Here is a 16,075-nt window from a genome sequence, read left to right on the forward strand (position 1 = left end):
GGAGGCCGCGGCCGACCTGAGGCGCGGCGCAGGCGCGGTGCGGCTCACCTGGCCTCCGGACCTCCCCGCGAGAGGTTGGCGGCGGGCGGGTCGGGCGGGCGGGGGTGAGGGCCGCGGTGCGGCCCCGCGGAGCCCGCCCAGGAGGACGGGACGGCGCTCGGCGCTCGGCGCTGGCCGGGCCCTCGCTTCTTCAGGGAGCGGCGCTGGGAGCCATGAGGTGCCCCGGGGCGGCGCGGGCTGGGCCAGGCCTGGCGGGAGGCTTGGGGCCGGGCGCCGAGGCAGGGCGGGGCCGAGCGGGCGGGGAGGGCATCCGCCTCCGGGAGCCGGGCTGTGTGCCCCGCCGAGCGTTTTGAAGCCTCGGTCCGGAGCAGATGACGGCGCGGCGTCTGCGTGCGTCTGTCGGTTCGAGCTCGCCGTCGCGGGCCGCCGTGCCGGGGCCGCAGCGCGTCCGCCCGCTCGTAGCGCCGCGCTCGGCCTCAGCGGCGTTCCGGGTTCGCCGAGACAAAAGCGGAGCGATTGTTAGCCACGCGGTGCCGGGCTGGGTCGGAACTCCGCCGTGTCCCGGCTTGTCGGGGGTGTGGAGACGGGCGAAGCGCGGGGTCCGGCTGCGATCGGTCTCGCTCGCGGTAAACAGAGTGCCTTTCGCTTTGTCGCAGCGATCCTCTGTGCTGTCTTCATTCAGAAATTGTGTGCTGATAAAACTGGAAGGATGTGTTCGTTTCAATTAATAAATCTGTTACGAACTTTTTTTTTTTTTTTTTTTTTTTTTTTTTTTTTTTGGTGCCCGGAATTCAACGGACTGGTTGGTAACGCCTTCATCTTCTCTGTTTCCAGAGCGTGCATAATCCTTCAGTGTTATCATTATATTACTTCAGTAATATCGTTTAACAAAGGCTGACATCCATCCATTTAAAAGTTAAGCATGTGCTAAAGCCTAAAACGGAATTTGCACTGATGACGCGCTGGAACAGGTTGCCCGGGGAGGTTGTAAATGCATCCCTGGAGGCATTCAAGGCCAGACTGGATGTGGCTCTGGGCAGCCTGGTCTGCTGGTTGGCGACCCTGCACATAGTAGGGGGTTGGAACTGGATGGTCATTGTGGTTCTTTTCAACCCAGGGCTTTCTATGATTCTGTGACTGTGCAAGTATTTTAAACATCTCTTGGTGGAGTTTGGAATGGTAAAGATTTAGTAAAAAGAGCAGTGTTAAGTGGGAGAAGTGTGTATGTTCTTGCTCATGCTGTCCTCTGTGACAACACTTGCACTAACTTCTAATTTATCAGAAATGACCGTGAGGTTAAGCGATGAACTCCTTAGTTTTACTTTAGACCACAGAAACAGATTTTGTGCGTGTTCGTGTGACTTTCAAACAGTACGTGAATAAGTCCGAATTTTATTTCAGTTCTGCTTTGAGTTCAGCCGTGTACCACAATCTCAGCCAGGATTGCCAGCTCCCCTGCAGCAGCGTTGTACCAGGAGAGACAAACCGCACTGCTTCGGTTCTGTCCTCAGTCCTGGGAATGACCAGCAGGTTAACACCTGCAGTGCTCACCTGCTTTTGCAGCAGTATCTCTACTCACCTAAACCTCTTCATTTGTCGGTTGATGTCACGCAGATGTCAAAGCTGTTAGTTTAAGAAGCCGACAGTGACCTTAAAACATAGTCTCAGTTATCCTGCCTCGAGGCATGGTACGCTATTAGGAAAACAGCCTTGACTGATGTTCGTCTAACCTGTTCCTAAAGCCTTAAATAGGGATGCCAATAATTCCTCGGTCTAGTCTAGCCCTTAACTATCCTTTTTCATATGCCTCATTTTAATCCCTTTTGCTGCAGTTTTGCGTTCTTACTCTGATTCTAAAGGACAGAGTTCCTTTTTGCTTTGCAGCATTCTTAAGTGATGACTGTTTTGTTCACTCCTTTATTTTTGGAGTGTAAATCCACATTATTTTCTTTTTTTGATCAGAGTTCCAGAACAGAGGACCTTTTTCTGTTGCACCCCCCCAGCTCTTCTCCATTCTTCAAATTGCCTTAGTGACAGCACTTCCAATGGTGCATCTGAGAGCTGTGTGCTTTTTTCAACTCACAAAGGTGTAATGTGTGCAGTTTATGATCCACTCTACCTGTTGGTTTCTTTCCTGAACGTTTACTACAGAACTTTCTCTGCAGTTTATTTCTTGCTAAGAGCAGAACTTTGCACTTCTGTTTATTACATGTGTACATTTTTTGAGATGATTTCAGACTTCATCGTTGACTTTTGCTCCGTTTGTATTACCTCTAAACATGGTGTTAGGTGTGGGTTTATACTTACGATGTCTAAGCTGTTATGCAAAGATATGAGGGTCTTTATGGGATATAAACTGCAGGTTTGATGCTGAACTACTGGCAGCGATGCTTGGGGTACAAGAGGTTTGGGACCAGGTTTATGTGGTTTCTATCCAGATGAAGTTTCCTCATAAAGTTGCTTATAAAAGCAAGTTTCCTCATAAAAATGTCGATGGAACAGAATGTCAAAAGTCTTAATAAAAGCTGAGATCTTCAGTTTATTCATATTCATATAACATAACTGAAAATAAAATTGGTTTGATTTGTCAATGAAAAATCATGTTGGTTGGCATTTTTCACATTATTTTCAAGAAATACCTCTCATGATCAGGTATATTTGAGTTTGCTGAGGAATTTAAGTCTATATTGGCTGGTTTCTAACTTCCTGGGGTTGGCTGATTTGTTGGTTGTAAAAAAAAATATATAAATACTCTCTTTGTCTTTTTACAGTCTCTTTGAAAATCAGTAGGTGTTTCAAGAGAAGATTGCTGTGTACAGTTAGGCTCTGAAGTTTGTGGTCAAGTTTGGTTAAGTGACAACAGTATCTGTTCAAAGAGGAGAAATGTTTGTTGCAGATGTTGGTTTTTAAATAGCAACAATGATAAAACTCCCAAACTTTGCTCCTGTAAATTCATTTTTGTCTGTCTTACATGTGAGACACATGAGAGTTGTGACCACCCTTAGATTTTTTTTAATTGTGTTTTTTAATGGGCTTTGTAGTTCTGCATAGAAAATTATCTCAGTTTCAGCAGTGCTGACTGATCAGTTCCTTACATCACACTGAAACATAATGAAAGACCAAACGCCAGCTCTTGTATTTTCTATGGCTTAATGCACTTGGGGTGTCCCGTGCAGTTCTAATGATTGGGCTCTAAAAACAGTGTTACTTTTTTAAGACAAGCAGAAGTTTCTGCTGCTCTCTTTGCTTCCTTCTTTAAGGCAGCCTCACAGGCAGAGTGCTCACCTGGAGCTGAGCAGTCTCTGCCTAGCTTTCTCTTCCCACAGCTGCAGTTTGTCCGGCCGCCTTTCAGAAAAGGTGTTGGTTGATGAAAAGGTGGAGAGGGGAGATACGGTGTAACACACTGTTCGTTCAAAAGCCCATCTTGTTACACAAGGTTTCATTCCAGCTTCAGGCTTTTGTTTGTTTGCTTCAGAAAGCTGAAGCTCTAATGCAATATTTTGCATTCTGCGTTTGTTGCTAACTTCATCAAAGCTAGTTATTTCAGCAGTAAATGATGCAGTGACTCAGTTCCTTTTTGGATGTAGCTTTTTTTGAGCGATGTAAGTTAACTGAGATCAACAGGAAGAGTCCATTTTACTTTGAAAGGCACCATCTCCTGATTCCTGTGCTACATTGCCACAATTTCAAACTCTGCTTTTCAGTAATTCTCGTATCAGTCTGTATTTAAACCTCTGACCAAGCTTACATTTAAAAATTGTTGGCTGCACTATTTCTGTCTTCTGGGGAAGAGGGAGGGAAAGGCAAGAATGAACGATTCCATTTGAGGTATTTCAGTGGATACCTGACAAGTAGGTGCGTTTTGAAATGAAGGCTCACTGCTGATTTAATACACATAATTGCTAGAAAAATAGCTCTTCTACTTTGGATGTATAGTTTTCTTTCTGATGTATTATTGATGCACTGTATGATGAGCAGTCAGAAGACTTCAAGAGTGAGTTTTTGATCTTAAGTCACTCCCATTACAGTTCATACCGACAAGCAAGGGAAGAGGAACACAATCCACTCAGAAATCAAAGGCCAATATTTTCCTTTCTGTGTCTGCTTGAAAATATATGAACTCACTAGGAAGTGACTACTGAATTTCTTAGTGTAAAATCAGATCTTTGAGTGCAAGGTACTTCTGTTTGTTTAAAATCTAATTGCCCTAAAAATAGCTGCTGATTCATAATTAAAAGCCATGTATTTGGTCACATTATGTGCTCTAATGCGCTGCACAGAAGTGCATCTCACCTTTTAAAGCCATATTGGTCTGGATAACATGAAATGGGTGAGTAGAGGGGCCTTCCTGCATCTAAGGTTGACAGGTACATGGGATACTTTACATTTCCATCTGTCTAAAATACAAACAGCTCCTAGTGGTGCACGTTATCTTCCAGAGCTTTCAAAAGCTCCAAGCTGAATCACATTAATTCCTCTATCCCCATAAAATGTCTCACAGCCAGCTGCAGAATTTTATTTTTGACTCTGCAAGTGCGTCAGTCTCTTTTTTGTTTCCCACTAGATATTTTTCACATTATGAATTTTCATGCAGATTTTACAATCATCCCCATGTCTGTGGTTTTCACTGGTAAGCTCCTCACCTGGGCTGCTGGGAGCTGTAACCTTTTTTATCACCTGAATATGAATCCCACAGATTTAGTGTGATCATTTTTTCTCTCATCCTCACAACATTACCACAAGAGGCCTTGTGTTGATTAGTATTAATCATAGTTACAAATTGATGCAACACTTCAATATTTGCATTATTATTGGTGCATATTAAATCTATGCAGCCGCAGGTGGTCTATGGGTCATGGATGGGCTGTTTCAGCTGGGTTGCTTCCTTGACTGCAAGTGATTTTGAGCTCCTTGATGGATGATTTCTGTGTATTTGTGATAGGAACTGAAGTATACGCTGTTCATATCACTCTGGACACGACCAGGCTTGCAGTTAGCACAGATCTGAGCAAGGACATTTCTTTCTGAGTGCCCGGAAGGGACTGCGTGCCAAAAGGTGTTTGCATGGGAAAAAGCTGTGCCTAGCTTTATTTGTGAGCAAACTGAGGCAGCACTTCTGTGCAGAGCTGTGTCCACCTGGAAGGCTGAACTGTTAAAGCTGAGCTCAGTATAGGGGGTTAGTTTGTTTTTTTTGTGTTTGTTTTCTTACTCTCCCCTTCACCCCCCCCCCCCTCCCAAAAATGTGAAGTGCACTCTCCTGCTTTTGGCATTATTTTGATCTTAGATAAGATTTGTCTCTGTCTTCAGTTCTGCCTGGTCCTGAGGTGTGCACAAAGTGGTTCAGTTAGAAGTAGCTGAGGATCTTGGTGTAAATGGATAACTGTGTAGGCTGCAAGCTGTTCTGAAATTGGAATTAGTCATTCAGACATCGAGCAAGACTCAATTTAACCTGTTTAACCTTTGGGTTTCTGCAGATACCAAGTCTGAAAAGGACAATCTTTTTCTCTACAATTTAACCTGTTTAACCTTTGGGTTTCTGCAGATACCAAGTCTGAAAAGGACAATCTTTTTCTCTACTTTTTTTTTTTTTTTTTTTTTCCCCTGAAGGAATGTCTCTGCTGGCGAGCACAGAGCAGCTCTGTACTTCTCCCTGCTAGGCAGTGCCATCTTTGGTGAGTGTTCAAAGCAGTGTTTAAGTAGGAGGAGTCAATAAGCAAACAAAACCAGCTGGTGGATTTCTTTGCTGTTTGGAGGCTCTAGCCAGCTCCCTTTTCTCCTTTCTTTTAAAGTCAATCAGCCAAATTGCTTTCTTCCCCTTGCTGTACTGTTCCTCTCCTTGTGCAAAATCTTTTGACTGAGAAATACTGAGGGTGTTTGTGTATTTACACTGCTGGCTGCTGGTCAGTATCTTGACTGCACAGCATGTTGACGTTCACATTCTTGTCCATCTTACCTGGTAATACCCAGTGTGTACCTAGACCTTCAGTCCGAATATTTAATTCCATGCCTTTTTGACCTCGCTCCTATTACTCTGCCCCGTAAGCTCACTCAGGTTTCACCACATATTATTTCGATTCCTGTTTTTTTCCAGCAGAATTTTTCTCAATGCCTGTCAGTTCCGATGTTCATTAACAAAGAGCGGTGACTGCACAGAGCCTTGGGCACCGTGCCGTCGGAGCACAGCCCAGCTCTGCCCAGCGTTACTCATGCTCTATTTCTGCACCGTTCCCCATTCTCCCCAGTTTCAGCGGTTGTTTCAGACGTGGCACGGTGTCAGAGGGCTTACTCAGCTCCGGTGGGATGCAGCGTGCCGTGTTTTGTGTGCCTAAAAGAGCAAAGCAAATAACCTGCTGGCAACCCCAGCAAGCAGTGCTGGCTGATCTGCGTTTCTGCGGTACTGAGAACTGCAGCCCATCCGGAGCCGCTCTGCTCTGCCCTCACCTGCGCGTTCCTCCCTCGCTCGCACCCTTACACACAGACGCAGCACTTGCTGTTTCCGTGCCGATTACGCAGCCATGCACCTTTTGCGCTGCCTGACATTTCCAGCCGCTGTTTGCTGTCCCAAAGGCTCCTCTCCTCCTGCCGGCCGAACTGCGCTGTCTAGGAGGCACTTATTGGACTCTTGCCTCACCTCCTTCTTCCTTGTTTGAGACATAGTTTCATGTTGTTTTTTCCGCTCCTGCGTTGAGGAAATCCTTCCCAGAAGCCGTTCAGGCCCCGCTGTCCCGCTGCGTCGTTCCGCAGTGATCGCCTTGGCGTCGGTAACGACGCGAGCGTCGTTCAGCGCTGCGGAACGCGGCGGGGCGGACCGGGCGCCGTCCGGCTCCGAGCGGTGCCGCCTCCGGCCGGCAGGGGGCGCCGCACACACGGGGAGGAGGGGCTGGAAGCCGGGGGGAGGTGCTGGAAGCCGCGAGGCTGCGCTTTGCGGACTGCTGGAAAGCAGCGCCGAGTGTCGCGCTGCGCCTCGGGAGGGAGCGGCGGAGGGGGCCGCGCAAGAGCGGAACGCCGCCCGCCGTACGGCGGGGCATCGGGGCCGGGCGGATCGCGAGCGCTGGGCTCCGGGCAGTGCCGGGCCGCGGGTACTCTCCGGAGCCCGTTGGGGCCGTTTCCTCTCCTCCGGCCCCGAGCGGCGCGCCGGCGGCAGCCGCTTCTTCCTCCTCGGCCTCGCTGCTCAGGTACGGGGGCGCGGGGCACGGCGGCGGGGGCTGCGGGCCGCCTTCTGCCTCCGGCGGGCCGCTCTGCGCTCGGGCGGGCTGCGGGGCGGGCTGCGGGGCGTGGGGGCAGCGCGAGGCGGGAGACCCCGGCGGTTGCGGAGCGCGGGGCTGCGCTGCCGCTGGGAACCGCCGCTCCGCTGCCGGCCGCCCCGGCGCTCGTCGGGGCTCCGTCTCCTTGAAAGCCCGTCACGAATATTTCCCTGACGGAAATGACTTTTCTTTGCGTGTGCCGTGGGGTTTGTTATAACGTCATTTGTTTTGGCCGCCGAGTTGGTGTTCTGCCGCTTAACCCCTAAAGAAAAACCAAAACCCGTCGGATGCATTTGGCCTGCCGTGCTGCTCGTCCGGAACTGTGGGCCGGGAGCGGTGGAGGCGTGAAGGTTTGTAAGGTGGGAACGGGGCCGCAGGTAGCGAGAGGCTGGTTTGGGTGCTTCGTGTGGGGGATTGGAGCGACCTTGTGGCACCCCCAAGGTCTCCCCTCTGTCGGATGGAGCCGGCGCTCCCAGAGCCCACAGTGGCTGTGGGAAACGATGAGGGAGGCTGGGAGCCTCAGCTGTGCGATTCACCCTCGTGCTGAGGTATTCCTCCTAAAGGAGTTGTTATGGAGAAGGTGAGCGCTCGCTGCCGTTGTAGAACCTTCTTTGAATTCTAATGCAGTGACTTCAGTGTGTGACACAAATAGAAGAGCTGACTGCTCGGCATGGAGAGCCTTGATGATGTCTTGGGGAGTATCTACTACAAATTAACAAAGAAACACTAGGCTTTCAGGTGCTGGATCACGACCTCTGTTGTCTTTGTTGTAACTAGTGGAAAATTCCAAAGGTAGATTAATTATGGCTATCGAACTATTTTGGATCTGTTTTTGTTGACAAAAAGAATTAGAATATTTTTGTCACTCCTCGAAACAAAAAAACAGATACAGGTTTTGCTATCCAAGTAGTTTTCCAGCAAATTAAATGTATTTAATTCTCCCTTTTGTTGGCTAGAGGGACTTAATGGAGGCCAAGAAGTGCTATTAGCCAAAGTTACTCCCAGTTCAGATCATCTCTTGTTGATGTGCGAGGTTTGATTGGGGAAGATGTGAGCATCCAGTCACCTCTCGTGCCCTTATCCACAGTAAGGCATGACCTCCTCATGAATTAATAGGACAGAAAGACTGTGTATTTATTTTCTTTCCTTTTACTTAAATAAAAATATATGACACTAAGCTTCCAGTTTTAAAACTCCTCAAATCCTGTATGTTGAAACATCTTTTTATTGAAGATTGAAGCCCTCACTGCTAGAGCTGCAGTTGTGACTATGTTGGGAGCACAGGGTGACCAGCAGCTCAAAGTATTTGTTCATATTTCACATCTTTGTAAAATGTAGTAAGAATATATCTTACAAGATTCACAGCATTCCCTGTGCAAATTACTGTTTTGTAGATTTTTGTAACCAGGTCAATTGTACCAACGGGTCTTTCACTGGAGGTGTCCATGCTGCAACAATGTTTATTTTGCCAGCATTTGCTGTATTTTTTCCAAGACCAATAATTTTTTGTTTCAATTGTTCATATTTTCTCCAACAGTAAAACCATTTGTTTGAGAAGGTACAGGTAAGGGTGCTTCACCCCAGCTCCTGAACTCCGCAGGTTCAAGTGTCAGGCATTTGAATACATGGGGGGAAAGTACTGGGGTGAGGGAAAATCAGGACAATTTAATTCACTTCTTAACAGTGGGGATAGTACAGAGAGGTGAATTCAGCATAAGCAGGTGTTATTTAAAGCTATATTTAATGCGCAGCCTCCTTGAGGTCAGTTTTATCGTAGTTTGCTATCAAGTAAAAAGCTTTAAAAACATATGTTAAGTAATGAAGTATAAGAGACATACACAGCATATGAGTGGGATAATCATCTCTAGTCATAGTCCCCTAAGTTTTATCGCTGCAAGTAGCAGTGATCAGCTGCTGCTAAGTCTGCCATGCTTTTGTTTAAACCAACAAAATGCAGCCTCAGCTAGGTTTTGTGCTAGTGAACTGAAGTTGCAAAGAGCAGAGATGGTGTCATAGTTAGCTCCTGAAAGCTTTTTCAGGAAAGTGTTTGCAAAATGATACTACGTTAAGAATAGGTACATGTACCTGAAAGGTCAAAACTGCCAGAGGGACTAAAAAGGAATGTTCCAAATAATTTTTGGTGGCTTTGTAATTCAGAGTTTTTCTAACTGTCTCTGGAAATACTCATAATATTGACTAAGGCAGATTTTCACCAGACTTCCTGGTTAAGATCTTAAGCTCCAGTTAAAAAAAAAAAATAAAAAATCCTATTTTGTCATTCTTTTATAAAACTGCAAGTCCTTGTTCCCAAATTCATTGCAATTATGTTTGTCTTGGAAGTTGCTGAAGCTGAAACATTCCTGATTACCAAATCATAATGTGTCTGTCTTAAAACTGTGATTTATACAGTGTTATGTGTAGTTAACTGAGTTTAAGCCTAGGACAGAGCAAAGAAATGTCTAGACTGAAGGATGTGCCTTGTGGACACTGTTTGTCCAGTACAGCTGCGTGCATCTCTTGTGCAGAGCCAAGCAGGTTCCTTGCTCAAGCGGGTAGGTGCATACTGGTGCTTTAATGAAGCTTGATTGGTGCTAGGATTTCTGTGGGTGCCTTAACTGGCTGTGACTAGCTTGTGTGTATGGCAGGAGAGGGAACTTGTTATTGGTAGGACTCGGTGCAGAATTGTTGTAGCCTGCCAGCTCATCTAGCTGAGATGCTTCCAGCTGCGCATGCTCCATGCATTCCCTGTGTTCCAGCTGGAACCGGGCCCTACATCCAGTCGTTGGGAAGAGCTGCTGTGCTGTAGCTGTCCTGTGCTGGATTCTGTTAAAGATGTCAGAGACAGCGAGATGCTTTCAGTAGCCTCTCTTTTAAAATTAAAGCTAAGGGAGACCAAGGTGGTAAGTTTGAGAGGTAAATTATGTAACGTGGCATAACAGAGCTTTTCTGCGCCTGTTTCATAGCCGGCTTGATGTTTCTGTTGCAAAATTACTTTTTTACTGATCTGAATTGTGCTGTGTATGAGAAAACAGCCCTTAGAGAGGTCCCTGAGGAATCCTTGTCAGCCATGAAATTAAGGAGTTTGCAGGTCCAGGGGCTGGTTCCTGCTGGTTGCAGTTGCTGTGGTCTGACTTGCCTTTGAGACATCTTTGCGAAGATCAATAGGAGTAGTTTGTACTTGAAATGACATTGTTTCACTTGAAGTGTGGAGCCAGGAATGGTTCCTGGAATTGGCTGCTTGGAGTAAGCAGCCTGCCTTGCTCTGCAGGTAACTGTAGCACTGCACTGCAAAGCGTTGGCCGAGTCTTCATGGCTGGGTGTAAGGGAGCATCCTTGGGAAGCTGCAGGCAAGAACCTGTCTCCAGAATGCTGTCGTGTGGTTGCTAACTAACGCTGTGCGTGTGAGTCTGATAAACCTTCCTGAAGGGCAGAAGGGAAGTGTTGTGTCTGGAGAATTCTCGAGTAACTGTGTTGCTGTTGATGCAATAAATAAAATAATAATAATTAAAAGAGAAAAAGAAAAAGGAGATGGTTTTTAGGAGTACTTAATATTGCCCTGTGAATAAAAATTTCAGTTTGGTGCTCAATAGCATCAGAACAAACATAAATTCAGATTATCTTCTGATTGTTGCTGTTTTGTAAAAATGCATAGATCCTAAACAATCCGTTTTTTAATTTGGTTTCTCAATTGCTTGTTTTATTTTTGAGTGAAGAGTAGAAGGTCAAAATACAGCATACTAAAAACTAGTTCTTAAATTTTTAAAGCATGGAGTTCCTCATTATGTGGTTAAAATGAAGAAACAAAAGCACAATAACGTTTTGAAATCTGATTGCACTTGTTTTGCTGGCAGTGGAACTGAATATTGGATGTTTGTGCTCTTGCTACACTACATTTGCGTTGTTTTCCTACTTGATAGGTAGGAAGGAATAGGGAATGACTCCCCTTTCCAGGCTAATAGGTGCTTCTTTTTCATGGGCTGCTCCAGGGAATTCTTTGTTTTCATTGGAGCTGGGCACAGTAGCACTGAGATTCGTTTTTCATAGACTTACATTGTGGGTGCAGCTTCTCAAATGGCTCTGAAAGTCCTCTGTCAACTCCCATTGCATCAGAGTCATGCATGAATCAGTCTGGTTTGGCTCTCTGCCCTTGAGAATGGGAAGTAATAGCCCATAGGTTATCTTGCTTTTCTCAAGATCTTGCACAGATTCTAGGCTTTTTGTTTACCCACTTCTTGGTGTCTTGATTCATCTGATGGAATAGCCTTGCTGAAAAAATAAAAAGGTGTATTTTTAATGATAGGAGAAGAATGGCTGCTGTTTTTTCAAGATGCGGTGTGTATTATACTTCCATTTACTGGCTTGTTCTACATTCGCCAGTTCAATAAAGTTGGGGTAGGAACAGTGTACAGAAGATGATCTGTGTATGTATCAGGGGTTAACAGAGAAGTTTCCTGATGAAGTTGATGGTACCAATATTAGCTTACCATAGTAAAAATAATGTTAATCTCGTAGAAGCCATGTTTTAGGGAAGGGATTTAACTTTAGAAGTTTTAACAAGGTAAGTTTGGTTAACTTCAAAGAAAATACAAGTTAGGACTTGATAGAAATTTCCTTTCTGAAAGAATGTTAAATAACTTTGCTTGTCGGATGTCGCTTTGTAATCGTGGGCAACTGAGGTGGGTATATAAATGGTGTAAGCAGAGAATTCCCGCAGCAGTGAAACTGCAGCATGCTGTCAGAGGTGCTGATAGCAGGATGCTCTGCAGGCTCTTGGTGCTCTCCAGAGCCGTCATGTTCAGAAGACTTTGAGCTGCGCTGTTCTCTAAGCTTAACCCCACACACCTGCATCGCTTGTAAGTGCGTGGGGAGTGCGTACAGTCAGAAGGGAATGACTGTAACCAGAGAGGAGAGGAAATAGAAGGCAAGGAAATCGACTGCTAACTTGCTCATCTGTATACGAAGATCTGTTCTCTGCTTTCCATCAAGCTGGCTTTAAGCAGGATAGTTTATTTGGCAGATATGTTCTGCCAAATATGAACTGGGCTGAGGCGTGTTACACTGACAAGGCAGAGCCATCACTGGGTGTCGTGTAAGAGGCAGGTTCTGAAGATAGGCCAACCTTCTGTGAGGTGGTGGATGTGTGTAAAGCATGGTGTGCTTACTGCAGCCAGCCTTGAGGGAGTTGATCAAGGTGCTTTTTAACATGTAAAAAGGAGGTAATTTCTCATTAAGTAAAACAAGATGACTATTTTACTGCCTGTGTGAAAACATATTTTCAAAATGATGAGAGATTACATGCATTAATCAAGTTTACAAGAAAAGGTTGAGTTCATATGTGATGAGCTGTTTCACTTTTTTATAGTGCTGCTTCAGTGCCGTTGTACTTCTCAATGGCTACTAGTGAAATTAGTTCTTCATGACGAAACACCTTGCTGTGATAACTCAAATTTTGCTTGTATGTCATCATAAACTTTTGTCTGCTGTGAAGATCTCCAACTTGTGTTTGAGTTTTGACTGATACAGCAGCTTTGAGGAACTGTCCCAGTCTGCATGAATTTTCTTGTGGTGCTGTATGTCTTGAGGTGGCTAATATCAGCAGCCTTTATTTTGCAAGATGAGTAGATAAGTCATGGACACTTGATGACTGTGAATGAAGGTCATTCACTTCAGAGAGGAACTTAGATTTATGTTTTTTCGGATGGCTTTGTTAACAGCTGTCCGAGTCTTTCAGGGGCATAAAAGAAGATACTGCTTCTCTTACACCTTGAATACTTGACTGTCTAATAGGAAAATGTTTTGATTAAGGAGGAGAAGCATTTACTACATCTTATTACTTTCTGGAAAAGCTTCTCGAGGCTACTTTTAGTGGGAGACTTTTATAGGGTCTTGTAGTTGTTGAATGGTAGATGATCTTAATGAGTTCAAATTACTTGCTTTTTTTTTTTTTTTTTTTTTTGAGTTCTTCATCAAGTTTATCTTAAATTCTTTGTAGAGGCATTGGACTTGTTTGTAATATGCATATTTCTTACGCCTAGACATTGAAAATACTTACTTCTTAGTAGCTTTCAATTTATTGATGGAAAGCATAACCATCTGCAGGCTTTCTTATTGAACAGAGGTTATAGGTCTCACACTAATTGACGGAGATGTTTGCAAGGTTCCTGGTGAGAACATTCAAATGGATCTTTCCAGCTGGGGTTCTGAAGCCTGCAGGATCCTTGCTCTGCAGAAAGATCCAGTGAAACTTGTGGCTTCTTGAGATATTAGCACTGCAACGTGTATACCTTGTGCAAGATGTTTATTCCTGAGTGCATCACTTGAAGAATTTGGTTGCTTATGGCTCTGAGGAGAGCATGGGCTGACAGGAATAACACATCCATTTATACCTATTGCAAAAACAGATAAGTCATTCTGAGGGATGTTAGGAGCACCTCGCTCACTGCTGCTGGCAGCGTTGCTTTGTGAAGCCATCTCAGACGTGCTGGTTTGACTCTGCAGTCCCAGTCTTGTACTGATTCTTTCTATATAAACAAATGAGCTTTAAACATGGGCAACATGTAAGCATATGTTGGCATGCTGAAGAATTGATCTGGAGGTTCAGGCAGAAGATAGTGATGTAAATATGCAGTGCTACCCACCATGTTGCTGACTTAGGCTTTTTTGTGGCCTCGTGGATATTCCAGCTGTGCTGCCCAAGGCGTCTTGTTTCCATGTAAGGTTCAGTTCTGTGTGTTTTGTTTCTTTTCTTTCAGCAGCCGTCTTGTTAGCACTGGCTGCCATCAGCCAGGTTTTGCTGGCAGGATGCTCATGCAGTGAATCAGGTTGGTGTCTGATTTGGTAGGGGGATTTGTTTTTCAGTTTGTTCAGCTGCATAGTCTGTTTCAGAGTTTTTGTGACACTTCTGCCAGAAGAGCACAGGAGATGTTCATTCAAACAAGGTGGGCGGTGATGAAGAGCTGCTGAAGTAGTGCAAGTGTCAAATGTCTACAATAGCCTTATTCACCAGAGGAACAAAAGAGTGATATTTCTTGCTGTAAAGAGTGCTTGGGGGTTATCCCAGTGGGAACCAAATTCTGAGACAAGGCTGAGGTGCCAGGTGAAGTTGAATGCATTACTGACATTATTGTTGCTGATGTCTCTCAGTAGTTTTCTGGTAGAACAGTTGTTTCTTTTTCTTGGAAATGGTCTTTGAGGCTTATGTTGTTATGTGTTGGCAGCCTGATAGTTTGACCCAGAGGGGAAGCGGCCTGCTACCAGCCATTGGGGGGTACATGTGATATGTGTAATTAATTAAAGGGTTTTTATTACCCCAAAATACTAAGGCTCAAAATATCTCCTGTTTTATCCTTTACCTTTTCAGAAAATAATCATGAATTCTAAGCAACTGATTTTTGTAGCACAGTTTCATCGCACTGAATTGTGTGCAAGGTATTTGCTGTCCATATACAGTTGCAGAGGAAGGTGCAGGCCTTGAGAATACAGTTTGGTTGAAGGTGAAGTGTTGGAGCTGTCTAGCTAAAGATGATGTAATTTCTGTGAAACTGATGCATTGGTAAAGCAGACATCATTCAAGCTTTTTACAGACACACATTGATATTTCCTTTGTGAAACTGATAGTGTTTTGGCTGATGATGAGAACGTCTGTTCAATGCAAATAATGCTAGTTCTGTTTTAATTCAAAATTACACTGACGAGCTGGATTTGTAACATTATTATGGAACAGCAGTATGCTACTGAATGCTGTTTTGCTTTTCCCGAGGAGGTGGTGCTAGCCTGAGTAATAAATGACTTTTTTCTTGCTTCATTTTCATTCTTTGAGAAACGTGCTGAGTTTTTTGTGGTTTTGTTCCATTTGTTTGATGTATGTCTGTTTATTTCTAGGCCTTTCTTAAAACTTCCCATGTCTAAATGGACTCCTGAATGTAATATAGTTTATACTCTAAAAGCGGATATGAAGAGTGAAGTTCCTTCTGATGCACCAAAGAGACAAGAGAGCCTGAAGGGGATCCTCTTGAACCCTGAGCCTATTGGGGCAGCCAAAAGCTTCCCTGCGGAAGTGGAGATGATTGCCAGCAAAGTAGGGAATGAGTTCTCTCACTTATGCAGTGACTCTCAGAAGCAGAAGGATATGAATGGCAACCGTACAGACCAAGACAAAAGTCTTGTGGTGCGAAAAAAGCGCAAGAGCCAGCAGGCTGGTCCTTCATACACACAGAACTGTCCTGATAAAGAAAACCAAGGAGTCTTGGGATTAAGGCAGCATCTAGAAACGCAGAGTGAAGACAATGACTCTTCTTTTAGTGACTGTATCTCTTCGCCTTCATCTAGCCTACATTTTGGAGACTCTGACACAGTAACATCTGATGAAGAAAAGGATGCTCCTGTAAGACACTCTCAGGCAGTGCTGAATGCTGCGAGTAGAACTCACAGTGCAAGGTCACAAAAGTGGCCTCGGACTGAGGCAGAGTCTGTACCTGGATTATTAATGAAAAGGCCCTGTTTTCACAGCAGTTCTTTAAGAAGACTTCCATATAGAAAGAGATTTGTGAAAACCAGTTCCTCACAGCGGACGCAGAATCAGAAGGAACGAATTTTAATGCAGAGGAAAAAAAGGGAGGTGTTAGCTCGAAGAAAGTATGCTTTGCTACCCAGCTCTAGCAGTTCGAGTGAGAATGATCTCAGTAGTGAATCTTCTTCTAGTTCATCCACTGAAGGGGAGGAAGACCTATTTGTGTCACCTGGTGAAAACCACCAGAACAATACAGCTGTACCTTCAGGTAAATTTGAATTCCTATGGTATTTCTGTTACTGAGCTTTCATCAAATGCAGTA

At 44.8% G+C, this 16,075-nt stretch overlaps 1 protein-coding gene across 3 annotated transcripts in view; it reads left to right on the forward strand.

The window, feature by feature from the left end:
• Positions 1-57: 57 nt before the first annotated feature.
• RNF111 (ring finger protein 111) overlaps positions 58-16,075 on the forward strand; it is a 54,177-nt gene continuing 38,159 nt past the window's right edge. The window contains exons 1-2 of one of the 3 annotated variants that reach the window (XM_042823917.1): positions 58-74; positions 15,126-16,021. In XM_042823917.1, the coding sequence (XP_042679851.1) occupies positions 15,145-16,021 (877 nt within the window). In that variant the 5' untranslated portion in view covers positions 58-74; positions 15,126-15,144. Of the gene's footprint in view, positions 75-177; positions 218-7,078; positions 7,176-15,125; positions 16,022-16,075 lie in introns of those variants that run through there. The other 2 variants (XM_042823916.1, XM_042823918.1) reach the window with 2 other exon arrangements.

The sequence above is a fragment of the Centrocercus urophasianus genome, unplaced genomic scaffold (genome assembly GCF_019232065.1).
Source record: "Centrocercus urophasianus isolate 14NV4802_14NV808 unplaced genomic scaffold, USGS_Curo_1.0 seq_23, whole genome shotgun sequence".
NCBI lineage: Eukaryota > Metazoa > Chordata > Aves > Galliformes > Phasianidae > Centrocercus > Centrocercus urophasianus.